The sequence below is a fragment of the Pleurodeles waltl genome, chromosome 6 (assembly GCF_031143425.1).
Source record: "Pleurodeles waltl isolate 20211129_DDA chromosome 6, aPleWal1.hap1.20221129, whole genome shotgun sequence".
NCBI lineage: Eukaryota > Metazoa > Chordata > Amphibia > Caudata > Salamandridae > Pleurodeles > Pleurodeles waltl.
Genome location: NC_090445.1, coordinates 374,334,233 through 374,349,894, shown reverse-complemented (window position 1 = coordinate 374,349,894; position 15,662 = coordinate 374,334,233). Strand labels below are relative to the sequence as shown.

Sequence of the window (15,662 nt, the reverse complement as noted above, 5' to 3'; positions counted from 1 at the left end):
GTTTGAAATCTCCATTTAGGGGCAGCACTGAACCGCATCTCTAGAATGTAACCTTGTTTAGAGTTTCAGGCAGAGGTTTTTTCCCGTCTCCTCCCAAGCTCTCCTACCAAGGGTAGGAGAATCTGTGTGTCAACCTTCCCATGACCTTTTCAATGAGAGGGCAGCATCAGTTCCATGGTTTTTAGCTCCCACCCTCCATTCCTAAGTCCCCCTCCCCTCCTTTCACAGTCATTACTTATATATTCGTCTTACTGTCCGGACTAGACATTCTTCGAGGAACTATCCTTTCCTGCTTTCCTCATCATCTCTCCTTCCTTGTTTTCACCATCTCTGACGTGATTGATCCCCTGCTAGCACTGACCAGAGTGGCTCAAAAGCCAGGAAGCCCTTAGAGTTCCCCACCTGAGCGATGGCAGTCAGTTTTTGTCGTGACATACTGTTATCAAAATTGCCCATGTCGGCTTACATTCCCTCTGAATAGGCACTTGGTGATTTACCAATGTATTTCTTATTGTGGAAATGTTGAGAGGACGATATACAAGTGGTTGAGATACCCTCACTGCCTAGCCTTCCTGGCCACAAACACTGATGGCATAATCTAAATGTTATTTCTTGACAGAAATATACATATTTGAAAGATGTCCAACAATAACACAGATTTTGTCTTCCCTGGAGCTCATCCGAGTGTTGAAGTTCGCATGCTTTAAAACCAATGCAACATGAATATACTCAAGTCCCTAACAGTTGTTTTGTAATGATGTAGGAATAAAACATCCACTATGAAGTGAAGGCGAAATTAAACATTTCGCAGGGAAGCTGGGATTGGGCAGGTTGTACCGACGTGAAAGGCCTCATGTGGCACTGGTATCAAAGTGTCTGATTTATATTTAAAAAAGCTAGGAAATTTGAGTTACTGTTTAGGACAAATTCCAAACTTTCTTTGAACTCACAAAGAATTCCAAGAGTACTTCAGGGAAGTTGTGACCTTGCGACATCTACTTAACACATGCAAATATTTATGCATTTGGGGAAGTAGAACTTGTACATTTTCAAATACATAAAAAAGTAACACATTGTTGCATTTGCACTAAAGTCACTTTTATTTATTTCTCTGTGGAGAAAACATGCTTCGTTGTGGAAAAACCCAATCCCCTACCAAATGTGTCCCTTCCCAGTTCCCACTTTGAAAATAAAATACTGTTGTCATTAACAAGAGTAAACTTCTAAATGTTTGTAAATACCCAGGAACTTGCAACTTTGTGAGGTCAGTGTTCACCAGTTTTTCAGGCTTACCCTACTCTGATTAACCCACAAGCGGCCTCTCAAAAGAGACTTAAAGTTAAATCTTTGCCATATTTGGTCCCATTTTATATGTGAATACAATCCATTTACAAGTGTAAATCCACATTTTGGTATCACAGACTTGAACTTGCACTTGTGAATGATGATGCTATTTCCACTCTCACTTTGGTGCACTCATAACTTCGTGAATCTTGCCCAAGGTTGTCAGAGGCCTACAAGCAGGGCTTGTGTGGGGCTCACAAAGGATGCCCAGAGACTGCTGGTATACATTTCAGTACTAAGGCCAGTAAAAACGTGATACCCTTCTTTCTTGCAGAAGATCCCACTCGGCAGGCAACCTTGTTTGAAACATCTTGGTCGAGCTCTTACTATAGTAAGGTATGGTATAGATTTTGCTCTGGCTTGCCCTACATTAAAATTCTGTGTTGCAGGTCAGACCTTGAAGAAAAATCAATAAAAGATCAGATAGAAAAAGGTGCCGTAGTCACAGTTCATTGCATCCGATTACAGATTGAACAGCCTTAGGATTTGTTTACCTGACATTTGTTTTCATTTGCCAAAAGCTGACATGGGTCGGGGGCTTAGGACCTGGTTTAGAGTTTGGCGGATGGGATACTCCTTCACAAACATGACGAATCCATCCACCTTATTACAAGTGTATTAGAATAGAAGCATTTATAATACAGCGTAAATACTCTTCTGACAAACTGTAAATCGGGTCTTTAATGTTGTAAACCTATTATTAAGTCTGATATTTTCATCCAGATTATCTGTCTACTAGAAAATGGTGAGAGTGGACTGACTGGTAATCTAGACAGATGATGATCTCTCAATCCTTCTACCAATAAACGCAGTCCCCTGGTTCTCAGCCTACCAGGGATTTTTCATGTGTTTCCCTACCCTGCCCAGCCTTTCTGCCACAGTTTGGAATTGGCGGAGTGAGTAACACCTCAAACGGAGAATCCCAGCCACAATCAATGTCGTGTGACCTTTCTTATCATGTTACCATTTAAATGCAACAACTACAATTACAGGCATATATCATGAAACAGAAATATTTCCAGTAGTTCAGTCAGTGAAGATATTTACGGGCCACTCCTAAAATACCAAAGTTATCTTACCTTGTGCACCATAACATTTCTCTGTAAAAACTGAGTGTATAAAATTGTGGAAATCTCAGTAGAAATGCAGAAAAATACAAAAAAAAAACAGCACAAGCTTTGCACCCACACTTTTGTCCTGCGCCCCAGGCCCAATCTATAGGAAATGAAAATATCTTACTTATTTGACACCAGCAACTGGATGACAAAGTTACAGAAGAAGACGAAGAAGGAACAGGCAGTGTAGTACTTGAAGGACGGCAGGTCTGAGAGGCGATACTGTGCATAAAAAAGAAGGACAGGCTTCAGGATCTCCTCTGCTCCAGGTCACCCTGACACCCACCCCACCAGACCATTCCACTTTCCGGATCCCACCCAAACAAGGCGTTTTCAGTCTGCAGTAGTTATAAAGGCTGGGCTCAGCTATGGATGTCAATTCACCAAAATGCATGTGGTCGTGGAAATGACTTCATACTCTTCAATGACATCACAGGGTCGCATCCTTAGCCCTCACTATCCTCCTATCTGCTGCTGAGAAGCAGGGACAGATATAGCCCTGTATACTTTGAATTAATCATTCAATATTTTGATAGGGTAAGGTAAGGCCAGGATCAAATTTAAGGATAGGTTTAAAAGTCAAGCTACTGTTAGTTTTGGTGAGAAGGGCTGATAAGCATTTAAGAACATAAATTACTATGAAACTTTTCATCTAATGTTCATTGTATTTTTGTCTTTCAAAATTCTTCCTACTGGGTGATTCATAATGTTATTTCTCAGTAAAAGTATCTTCCCTAGCAAAATCATTCATCTGCACTCAGATTTCCTCTTGTTGGGGTGGAATGACTTCAGCCTCGGAGGGGCTTCTGGTCAGGCCTACGTGGGCACAGATTGGGGAATGCCCCCTCCCCTAGAATTCAATTCATATCCTTCTCTGGTAAGACCCATCTTGTCTGAGGGGGCCCGTGCCTTCCTCTCTAGTAGAACTCACCTTCTCTGAGGGGGCCTCACCTCACTCTGTATTTGGATTCAGCTTCTCTAAGGGGGCACTTGCCTTCCTCGGCTTCTGTGAGAGGGCACTTCCTTCCCAAGTAGGCCTCACGGTCTTGGAGGGAGTACTCACCTCCTTCTCTATGGACTTCTCGTTGAAGTATAAAGTGATTCTGTTGAAGTCCTCGGATTTCTTCCACTGTCTGAAAAAGGAGATATAGAGACAAAGGGAGAACGAAAGAAAGAGCGGAGCGTGGGCAGGGCAGAGTATTCAGAAAGTAATGAGGGGAAGGCCAAGAGGGGCAAAAAGGTAGGATGAAACGGCAGTGGGCATGGACAACATGGGTGAGGGGGAGATGAGCAGAGAGGAGGAAAGACAGCAGGAGAGACATGTATAGTAAGGGAAAGAGAAAGGAAATAGAGGTGTGGGAAATACACACAGCACAAATAATAGAAGGGAGAAAGCCGTCAAGTGAGGAAGAGACATTGGAGAGAGAATGAAATGAAAGGCATAAAGAGAAGAAAAAGAAGATTCAAAAGGAAGTTAATGAAGCATAGGATAGAAAAGAGTATGAATATTATAGACAGGAATGGATGGAAGTTCACAAACAATGTGATTAAAGACAGATAAGGCAATACAACAGCGAGGAAAGACCAATGTAAAAACAAGGAGAGAAAAGTTGTGTAAAATGAGAAGTTAGAGAAGGGAGGAGCAAGAAAATGATGTGTAAGAGTGAGAGAGAGAAATAGAAAAAAACTGTTAGACCGATGGCTTAGTAATACATTTTATAAAAACACAATTTTATTGTTCAACAATACACTTGCAATGAAACCATTGATTACAAAGATGTGGGGTGGATGGACTACCTCAGGGGATACCATGCTCCCTTCTCCTGTGCTCACATGATCAATGGGGGTGCTACTTTAGAATGCACTCAACTACATTTGTAATGACAGACCTTGATTATACCATGTACCATGTGCTGGCAGGCCCTTGGATCGATTAAATGCTCATCCGTGAAGGCGCCACGGATTCCCAGAACACATCTGCAATAGAACTCCGAGACTTAGACCTGCAAATATGCACTGCTTGACATGGACTCTGGGTGCAGCCAGTGGCTGAGGGAAAGAACCAGAAGTGGATTCTTTGTGTCCTTTGAACGAACTCTAGATGTTGACCCTGTTGAGAAGAACCAGAACTGGATTCAAGTGCCCCTTGAAGCAGACTATGGAAGTTCTCCTAGAGGAGGACATGACCTGGATTCTTGTGCCTCCTGGAATGGACCCTGCATCTATTTGAACCTATGGAGCCCATAAGAGAATTCATTAATGTCTGTACCCCTTGGAATGGTCTCTATTTGGGCCCCCACTTGGACTGGATACCTGGATCATGTAGAACTAACTCTAGGTGCAGGTTCTGACAGAGAATCATGAACTGGACCCCTGTGCGCCCTGAAGTGGGCACTGCATGCAGCCCCTGTCGCAGACGATTGCACTAGCAGTAGAAAACATGGAAGCCCTCAAAGAACATACTTCTGTGAGTTGAGCTGTTCGATGATCTGCAGTATTTTCTCATTCAAGTTGTCCTCGGTTTCTTTTGGTGATCGCCTAGGATAGAAAGAAAACCATTCTTAGGGTAAATACTCAAATGTAAATCTTGGTGTCACTGAGCAGAAAGGTTGCATGGAAGACTTATTTCTGAGGGTAGCAAAGGTGCTCAATTGATTTGCTGTCTGACATGGTTAAGCTGATGCGGTAGCCCAGTTTGCCAATGCGTCTGTTGCAGAGATATTCAAACAACTTCTAGGTCATAGGCTGGGGATGACTCATGGGAATTAGTAATAATTATCTAATTATCAAAGTGCGTTGAAATCGTGGATATGTGGTTACAGGCATTGCCTGAATAAGCAATTACTATTCTAGAGATTTGTAGTATCCTGCATAGAGAATAAAGAACAATTGCGGAGGTCCTGCAACTGGGCCATACTGTGGGTCTTAGTGGTTGGACAGCAGGGTGCTGAGGCTCAAGAGGGTGCTGCAGGTCAGGAATGGGATAAAGTGGTAGAGCTGTGGTGGGTCCTGGTACATGAATAGTAGGGGATTCTGCAGGTCAGGACTAAAGGGCAGTGGCAGAGCTGTGATGGGATCTTAGTAGCAGGGCAGCAGGGGGTGCTGCGAGTCAGGATTTAGGTGCAGTGGCAGAGCTGTGTGTGGGTCCTAATGGCAGGATACCAGGATGCTACGGGTCAGGAGTGAGGTGCAGTGGCATAGTAGGGTATGTGTGTGCTGCAAAATAACAGGAGCCATGGTGGAGGGCTGAGGTGCATCACTGGAGCATGGTTTAGTTGCTAGTACTGGAGTAGCAGAGAAGCCGCAGAAATGGAGTGCTTCGGAGAGCTGACTCCGGGTCTCAGTGTTGCAGAAGTAGGCAGGCTCCATGATTCCTACTAGCCCCTGTAGGGCATGCTCTACACTTCATGCTTTGAAGGAGAATCAAGTTGTGATCGTGACTTACTTCTCAGAGCTTCGGTGAGCGAGGGAGGCCATCGGGATCTCCTGGAGAGGGAGAGAAAGCGGGAGTCCAGTTAGACACAATGAGTCTGTCCTACACCACTGGTCCACCAGGGGCCATAAGACTTGTTGATGAAGCAGGATTAGCAGCATCTCACTACTCCAGGGCGATGGTCCCCAGCGCCCACCAGTGCAGGGAGAGGGAGGGCTTCTATTAGGGTGACTTGCTCCAAAGTCAGTGGTCAAACCTGTCAGAAAGACTTTGAGTGAGTAAGGACTTTGTTTCTATCCTAACGCGGCACCTGCACAGAGTTTGTTGCACTCTTTGCCCACAGGCTGTCACAGAACACCCAGGAATATCAGGGAGTCTGCACATAAATGTACCCCGATCTACTTCGCAGCGTCCTCAGGGTAGCACTCCCCCACCCAACAGACATTGTTGAATTACACCATTTGAACCCCATTTAAAAAAAAATGGAGAATGTATAATTTTCTCCAAATTTATTCCAGGACTAGAGACTGAATCGTAAATAAACCTTCTGGACTACCTTTGTGAAAACTACATTTCTGGCAACTCTGCAGGTACTTTAGGACTGGAGTTACTATAGTAAAAACAGTCTGCGCAAGTGAAGTCAAACAACCTCACGTAAACCATCAGTCTAGGGTGTTGGGCACTGACACCGAGGAGCTGGCGTCTTAGGTGTGCGGCCTTGTGACAGCGCCCCCCCCCTTACCTGCCTCAACAGTTACCAGACCATCTTAGGACTCTCCTGTGCTACCTGTAGGCCTGGGTGATGTGTGGAGCTCAGTGTGCCTACTGACCTTTGGGGCTGCGCCGAGGAGCTGTTGGCAGAGCCCTGCTCAGTCAGAGCTGCCTCTGCATGGAGGTACACAGTGGGAAGGAAACTGGGGTAGGCAATCAATGCATACAACTTTCACATGGCCTCCTGCGCCCTCCAGCTTCACCACCCCACAGGATGTTAAGGTTCTGTGCACTTCCCAGGCCCAGGGATACCTTGCGGGTCTGAGAAGCGCCCAAGAGTCCCAATGCCATGATCAATGGACCATCAGAGTGCTCTTCGAGGGCCTGACCTGACAGTGATGGCGTTTGGATTCACTTCTCAACCCATTACAAAGTTGCAATAAGAAAAGGAATATAAATGCTGTTAGGGCGGGAAATACACATTCATGCTGCCTAGGTCTCACACTGTGATAAAAGCATAAAATGTTGTGGTAAATAAGGGTGGTCTGAACCATCCAGTTCGCTCATTCCCTGCTTGATCCTTCAGTGTCCTGCACTGCCATGTCCATTCCCTGCATGACCCTGCACTGTGCTGGCCAGCTCCTGCGTGACACTGCACTGCCCTGTCCACTGCCTGCATGACCCTGCACTGCCCTGCCCTGCCCACTGCTGCATGACCCTGTACTCTCTGGATGGTCCTGCACTCCCTGCATTACCCTGTACTGCACTGCCCTGTCCACTGCCTGCATGACCCTGCAGTGCCCTGCCCAATGCTGCATGACCCTGTAGTCCCTGGATGGTCCTGCACTCCCTGCATGGCCCTGTACTGCACTGCCCACTGCTTGCATGATTCTGCACTGCCCGCATGGCCCTGCATTGCCGTGAACCCTTTATGTGTAGTTCTGGCACTCACATCTAAAGGGGATGTCTGGAGAAGTGTTTAACCGGAAGCGGTGCCTGCAGAACCAGGCCTGTGTTGTTTATCTGAGACAGCACCTGCCCTGTTCAGCAGGACGCCTATCCCTGGAACAGGACAATGCCGGTTCTGCTTCTTGGCATGACAGCTACGGATCCTTCTCATCAGAACCACTACAATAAGGTGATTAAGGGTACTACTGAGTATGCCTACTATACTTTAAATTTGCCATTGGCAACACTGCACTACAGGGCTTCTATATTTTAATATGGTGGTGCAAACACTTCCTGCTAGGATACAAGTCTGTACACCTGCGTTACTTTTCATGGACCAGTGCCCACACTGTTCAATGCGGCGCTACACAATTCTGCAGGCACATTCCCACCAGCGGCGCCATGTTTTAATGACCCGCACGATCATTTCTCAGCAGAGAAGCTGTTGTGGTAATGGAATAGCATTTCCACTCCTCGGGACTCTGCTCTGTCTTTAATGGGATTAGAGCTGCGTATCTCAGCAGAGCTGTACACATTTAATGGGATCGTGCCTGCATTTGTCAGAGTGAAAGACACTAACCATATTTTTGAATCTATTTATTGTGATCAGAGTGGTTGCTAAAAATATAATAGGATATTGCTGTACTTCTCAACTAATATTGGGACAGCACTTTCTCAGCAATACTTCTAATGCGAGGACATTAGGAAGTCTACACTCTCAGAGGGGCGGTACTCCTCGGCAGGCCTGCTTTGTAATGGGGGAGGCGTCCAGTCTCAGCACAGATGTTTCACTGTACTGTTAAAAAACTGATAATGAGAGTGTTGTAAAGCATCTTCCAATTGGGAAACTGAAGATTTCTTCTGCCTTTGGCACAGCTGATCATAACCTGTCAACTGCACAAAAGAACAAAACATTCACCCCTGGTCAGAGATCTGGGCCTAAATCCATCGTTTTTGCCCACCACGCCACCCCAGTTTGGGACCAGCCAAATGTAAATCAGTCTTACAATGAATGCAAAGACGTTCTAATATCTGCCAAGGTAGTCGTTCCATCACTAAGCTAGGTTTCATAGGACAATCCCTGAAATTCTTTTACAGACCCCTGAGTAACCGAAATTGCTATTATTCCTTCAAAGAGAGATGTTGCTTTTAAATCTGCGCCTGCAAGTACAGAGTGAGTAATTCAAGCCTGCAGTGGGCTTCCCTTTGAATAACTGCAAAATACTCCATATTCAAGAGATTCCCCCTCTGCAGTCAACCATAGGGAGTTGGTGAGGTTCTAGAGTGAATTAAAAAACACTTTAATGCAGAATGTGCTTAATATAGCCATCTATCAGCTCCCTGCCCAAGCTGTCAAACTATCCCTGTTGTAAGCATTATTTATATTTTTTAGAGGTGTCTCCAGTGTTCTGCAGACATGAAAAAATCATACCATGAAAAATGACTAACTTGGTATGAGTTGAGCATGGATGCTGATCTACTCCCTACCAGCGCTTTTAACGCTCTCCTAGCATCGTGAGACTAAAGGGCCACCAATCCACACCCTCCAGCAGCTAGTAGCTGCACCCCATAACTTGGAATGAGGCTGCTCAGCCATAGAGGCCGACCATAATCCTATCCACCACAGTCGGTATCCCTGTTTCATATTCACAAGTTTGCAAAATGTCTCACCGCTCAATCCCTTCTTCGGCCCGTTAGTTAGCGCTAGCATCTGCGTGGACATGGTCAGTGATCGAACAATACATGGTGACTCTTTCTGATTGGGTAGTCAGGCTGATAAGCGTGCAAAACAGTGATGCAGAACACAGGACTAAACACATTTTTTCATGAGCGTTTTCAAAAGGTAGGAATAATTATTCCCTTCTGACTCTCCCAAGTGAACTTGATGAGATGAGAGTGAAGGACTATATAGGCATGGAGAATAAACATCCTCCTTGCCTCTAGAGGTCATACTTTCAGAAGGAATCAAGGGCTGGTTATGCACTGAGACGCAATCCCCTGAACGTTTCAGTTTAAGTAAGGCATTTAAACACAATACAGGAGTAAACTCTGGATGAGGGTGTTTTGGGAAACAAAAGTGTAGGTGTAGAGGTGATGGAGAGAGGACCAGCCAATCAAACGCGATGGCCCTACCATGTTGGCCAGGTCTGGTGGCTCCACGTTCAGGCTGTCACGGTGGTTCAGGTGGGCAAAGGGCTTGGCAGCCCCCCAGGACTCCAGGTAACGGGTCATGCGGACTGAGGCTCTCATCTTCTGGCCCCCGGCAGTGGGTGGGGAAATGGTCCTGTTACAGCTCTCCTCATCAGCCTGTGGAGTGAGGGGTATGAGAGCGAGAGAGAGAACATTACCACCAAGTGTCCATTCATACATTCTAAATCAAATCCCGAAGACCTTCAAATTAACGTTCAATAAATGGGTTACAATTCATGCTTAGTTGTAGACCGCTGAAACTCTTAACTTACTCTTTTGTTGCATTCAGGGAGCTCAGTCTCAGGGGAATCCGCCTCACTAGATGAGTCTCCCTACACTGATAACACTCACACCAACAAGTCTACTACCATGATCTGAAAAGATCTTGACATGGGGTTCTAAAAATGTGTGTGCTAGAACAATGTCAAGGACGGGCAAGTCATTTTCCTGGCCATGCTGCTTAATTGCTAACATCACAAACTAACACAAAAAACTAAGAAGTTCACATATAAACAAAAGAACCTTCAAATGCACTACAAAAAATATCAATATTAAACATTATCAAACATTTTAAAAAGAAAAACAAAAGAAAAACAACTGTTGCTTAGTAGAATTAATACTATTCGCCAAGATGTGACTAAGCCTTAATGTTCACTAAAAATATATACATTTTCATAATTTCAGGCCAGAAACAGACAGGTGTATAGTTTTACATGTGCATCTTTTGTTTGGTTACCTCGTATAGCTACGCACATGCGCAGGACAAAAACATTGCTATTAAATAGCTTCAGCTCTTTTAATTTCTGAGCCAAAGTCACTTCATGAATCTAGAAACACGTTGATATATAGTTGGTTTTGACTCAATAGAACTTGAATTCATATTTTATCGATAGGAAAGAAGGTGGCACACACTAGATCAGGCCAAGGGGCTTCTCCTTAATGTGTCATCACTTGGCACATGTACTTAGATACGTCTTCTGTCCTGGTGTACACTGACAAGTGATATTTTTTAATGGTTGGTGGGTGGTGTACTAAGTGCAAATCTTATAAGATTCCTAATTTCTCTAATTATAATGGAGGGTTGAGAACAAGCCAATTTTTGGTGGTTACTTTGCATGATATTAAAACTAGTAGATTTAAGAAATTGAAGTTCTGAGTGAAGTTAAGCAGATCCTTAACATTAAAACTACTGATTTCATCAAATATATAAAATATTTTGCACTATGCTATCATGCTATTTCATTTCACTGCAGAAGTTATATTTTAGTACTGATTTGTAGCCCAAGTCTTTGCAGGAAGGGCTGCCCTGTGTTGCGCTCATAACTGTCGTTTAGTGGCATCGGTTCCTCCCCAGGTTGCAAGGTTGGCCCAACATATTATTGACTGGGGTCTCACCCGGGGGTCGATGACCAGGTAGGTTTTGACATTGTTCTCCTTGAGGTAGGCATCACGTTGGCCCCAGTTTCCTTCCTCCACCTTGTATACATCATCCAGGTGTGCACGTGTGGCATCCGTGATGTGAACGCGTCTGTGAGACAAGGGTAAAGAGTCACATTTAGCTCAAATGTTATACTGCCCTCAGACCTCTTCTTGGTTCACATGTGCTCATAAATAACCACCAAACGCCCAACAATCGCTCCCTCCACATCTCTCCCTGCAGCCCTCTATCACCATCTCCAATACAGTACCTCACTTCGCTATCACCATCTCACTGTACAAATATCAAACCATCGCCACACTCGTCTCCTCCCTCCCCACTTGCTTTTCACTTTCCCCTCACATTTGCCCCGTTCTGCAATTATCCCCAAAGCCCACCCCTTACCTTCCCTTCCCCACTTACCCTGGAACGCCCCCAGCTTCCATGTGATTGGCCAGTGTCACGTCGTGTGACCACACGTCATATTGCCACTTCTGGAGTCCAATCACCCCGCACAGCACATTCCCTGAGTGCACACCAACCCGCATGTTGATGTCGACCCCAGTGGCTTCCCGCAGTTTCCTAATGGAGTTAAATCAAACACTTCATTAAAACAGCAGTATTTACATAGCACACAATATTCTCCCTACATATTCCTGGTGTTTTACTAAAGTGTAACAGAGCTCAGGGCTTTAAGTAGGATGAAAAGTAATGGGGGTTGGGGGTCCCTAAGAGGGGCATGGCCTATGTAATTGAGGGTGTGGCTTAAAAGTGTAAACTAAAATGTTGTGCTTTTTATAGAGTGCCACCCAACCGGTATTTTGGTTTCTTTCTGAACTTTCTGTTGGTGCATAAATATATATGTATGTATATATATATATATATATATATATATAAACACAATTGACATACACCTATATCAAGCCAGGACAGTTAGCTTTGCCAGTGGCTGTTAACTGTTTTAAACAAATGAGTAACAACAATGATTTTGTTGTAAATACTTAATATTGAAGAGGTTTCAAATCAGAAATTAGAAACTGTGAATTAACTGTTCCTAAGGTCTGTGGAAGGGGTGGTGGTGGTCTTCAGTGTGTCTCATTACGTATGTTCTTCCATTCATATAACTTTTCTCTGCAGTCTGTTAGACATGAACACACGTTTGCTCTCCACATTTTACTGAAATCCTCCATCTGCATATCTCACAGTTCGTCTGCAGTTGGCCAACGTGGCCGTTGCTCTGTGTGCTTTGCCGAGAGGCCAAGGATTGGATGACCATACGTTCTGAACATCGTTTTTGACCACTGCCTTCAGCCTTAACTACAAGGGTTTCAAATGTGGCCCATTATAAACACCTTGAGGCGACCCAGTTCAAAGAGTGCACTATTCCAGAGTAGTATGCTACATAAAACAAGAAATATTGGATCACAACATCCTGGAAAAAGCAAACCCTCTTAGGATATGCAAGGATACCTTTAACCGTTTTATTGCGCAGAAATCGATCAGTGTTTTTGCCTGTACAGTTAAGGACATGAATATAACGCCCAAAAAGGACCTGGTTGAATGTCTTCTTTTAATTATTATCAGGTCTCACAACCGGAGGGCCCTGGCCCACTTAAAGACCTAACAAAGCTAGTATTAAACAGCTCATGGTCCTCCTGCCAGAGTGAGACTGCCCTTACTGGTAATATAGCAACTACAGAAGGGAAGACCAGATTTTAAGTGGCTGTAACTGCAACATTTGCGCCCACAAACATTCTATAGGGCGCTATGTGCTTCTCATGTTTTCAGTCACAACAACCATAGAAAAAGCAACATTACCCATTCTAATGGACTCTAAGAGACTGGGTTCAGCAGAACATTCAATACTTTGCTTGAAACAAGGTCATGTAAATGTGCATCTATTATTTGGGGGGAGTGTGGTACTGATAAGGAGTCGCTTAACTCTTTTTTGCACTGTTTCCTTTTGTGGACATTAATAACCTTTGCTACTATTTAGCAGATGACTGGATGGAGGGATAGCTGTGTGGGGTATTCTTATCTCTGTGTTAACATCTTTGTTCATCCATCGTCCAGTCTTTCTATTCATCCGCTGCCATCTTCCTAGCCATTCCATTTCTCTTCCTTTCGATTTGTTGGCGCCAAGGTCTGTGGTCTGGTCCCAGGAGTTATTGTGAAGATGTCATTATTTAAAACTAAGTTGGCTATTCAGGCCACTCTCAATTACCCAGTATGAAGGGTGCTCTAGACAGAAACCTAGACCACTTGGGAGTGTGGCACCTACTCTCTGCTGGCATCTTGAACGAGGGACTACTCCTATATCCTTCTTGAATTTTAGTTGGAGATTGCCAAAAAGAGGAGAATGCCTTCATGTCCCTCGGGTGGCAAAGATTTCATAGGTGCCCAATGTTATGATTTGCAGTTAGTTGCAGGTTGGGACCTGCATGGCCAAACACTACAAAGTGCTTTCTGCAACTGCCACGCCCACCGCACAGGAGGGCTGTGCTGAGCCACCCTTGGAGTCGGAGTCATCAGTGTTGGACTTTGCCCTCCATTTGGAACTGAGCCAGGTCTCTTTCTGCAGCTCTGCAATGAAACTGATACACTGATCGTCCTGTACAATGGATACCATTGAAACCTGGTTTTAATTTGCTGGAATTTAATAATTAGTTCAGGTGTGCTTCAGCTAGCATAACTAAGCCACACCAGGCCTCAATGACAATCATTCATGAAGCGATGCAGAAAACTGCTGATTTATTTTAGGTGTATGAGGGTTCCACGTGCTCAAGTCTTTCTCTATTTCACAAAATCAATGAAAATACAGCTTAAGCAATGGTCTGTCCTAATACAATTGCATAATATGTGTTGGTCTCTCCAGAGGTAAGGATGTTCCGCTGCAGTTAAAAAAGCTATTGTGTACCTGTTTTTACTAATGTAAGATTTCATTTCCTTAATTACATATTACAACGTTAACCAATAAGATGCCTTAGGAAGTAGGAGTTACAAGGGGTGTTGTAACAATATTTGAATTCAACTCTGCCACATAATGTCATGCTATCAAAATGAGTGCCTTCTGCCCCCAACACATTATAAAAGATGTGTTATTTTTGACAGCCAGATCTTTAGGGCTTTTCTTTAGAGACTGACTTTATTATGTCAGTCTATATGCTGATCTATTTAGATGCTTATGATTATACTACTTTTTTTAGATTAACTAACTACATACATTATGCTCTCTGTAGTAGTATTTTCAATAAACCCACGAAGTTGATAAGGTCACAATATTTTTGTGTGCAGGTTTTATTTAAAGTCTTGGGCCAAGTCTATGAGGGACTCAGAGGGTCCTAACGCCCATCTTAGTTGGAGCCTCAACGCCATTAGTAAACTCAAAATGTCTAGACCTTTTTTGTAACTTCATCACAGATAATTGTTTCCAGTCCTGCAGGGAGAATGTGACGAGTGAAGAGCTGGGAACTGATTACTAGACCTTTATGACAGGGTTGTTAACGCAGTTTAGATGTCGTACAACTAGACAAACTTGTGTTTCTGTATATCTACACACAGCCATTTCTAAAACAGCACCCAAACCTGGGTCAGATTGTGCATACTTGGGTCTGTGTGCAGATGAATGTGTTCATTACAACGCATGAGCTACCGTGCTAGCTCTGTGTATGTAAAACACTTAGGTCCGGATCTTCTTAGACTTGACTAACCCGTCTATGAACAGCATGGCCCATCTGTGGGATGTTCTAGAGATGCTTCATTTGGGTTTCTGCCACACACAGATATTACCTTCCTCTCATCACTGTTTTATGTTCCTTCCTGAGTATTTTATTATATTATATTCATTGTTTGGACTTTTGTTTTTGTTACGGGAAGGAGGTGTATTATGTTCCTTCCTAATCATGAGTTTCTACCTTTGTACCTTTAAATTCATGTACATAAGAAAAGCATTCCAAAATTATTAATGATTCAAGGTATTGCTAAGTAATGTTGGAATGTGGAACAGCTGCTTGTGCGATGCTGAGATGCAAGGATACGCCCTGCGCTCCTGTTGTTCTTGTTTTTGTATTAAATAAGTTACTCAAACTAATGGATTTGTGCATTGATTGACACAACACCTCTCCTTGTCTTTGTTTACTTGCACACTGCTTTGTCACCTGTGGTGACTACCTACCTTATGGACTGGCACATGTCTAATCCCATTTTGACGCAGTTTTTGGCATGATTGGGCAGTGACACAGGCAGTCCGGACACACAATAGTAGCAGTCACCCAGGATTTTGATTCTCATGCACTCATTATCCTGAAAGAGACATAGAGAAATCACAGAATGTAATTAGAGCTATTAGAAATGTGGAAGGGGCAGAGAGTGCAAAGGGAAAGGGAATGTGGGAAAAAGAAAAGGGGTAGCGAAGGAGAAAGTGATTGGAGAAAGAAAAAGGAGAAAGTAAAGAGAGAATGAAAGGCACAGGAAGAGGACAAAAAGAGGGAAGGACACAAAAGCA

General features: G+C 43.9%; 1 protein-coding gene across 1 annotated transcript in view; it reads right to left on the bottom strand.

The window, feature by feature from the left end:
- ADCY4 (adenylate cyclase 4) overlaps positions 1-15,662 on the bottom strand; it is a 178,555-nt gene that overhangs the window by 44,890 nt on the left and 118,003 nt on the right. Inside the window, exons 8-15 of the mRNA XM_069238292.1 lie at positions 15,333-15,460; positions 11,582-11,740; positions 11,137-11,269; positions 9,685-9,858; positions 5,905-5,945; positions 4,923-4,997; positions 3,523-3,592; positions 2,584-2,681 (exon numbers count right to left, since the gene is read on the bottom strand). Of these exons, the coding sequence (XP_069094393.1) occupies positions 2,584-2,681; positions 3,523-3,592; positions 4,923-4,997; positions 5,905-5,945; positions 9,685-9,858; positions 11,137-11,269; positions 11,582-11,740; positions 15,333-15,460 (878 nt within the window). The remainder of the gene's footprint in view (positions 1-2,583; positions 2,682-3,522; positions 3,593-4,922; positions 4,998-5,904; positions 5,946-9,684; positions 9,859-11,136; positions 11,270-11,581; positions 11,741-15,332; positions 15,461-15,662) is intronic.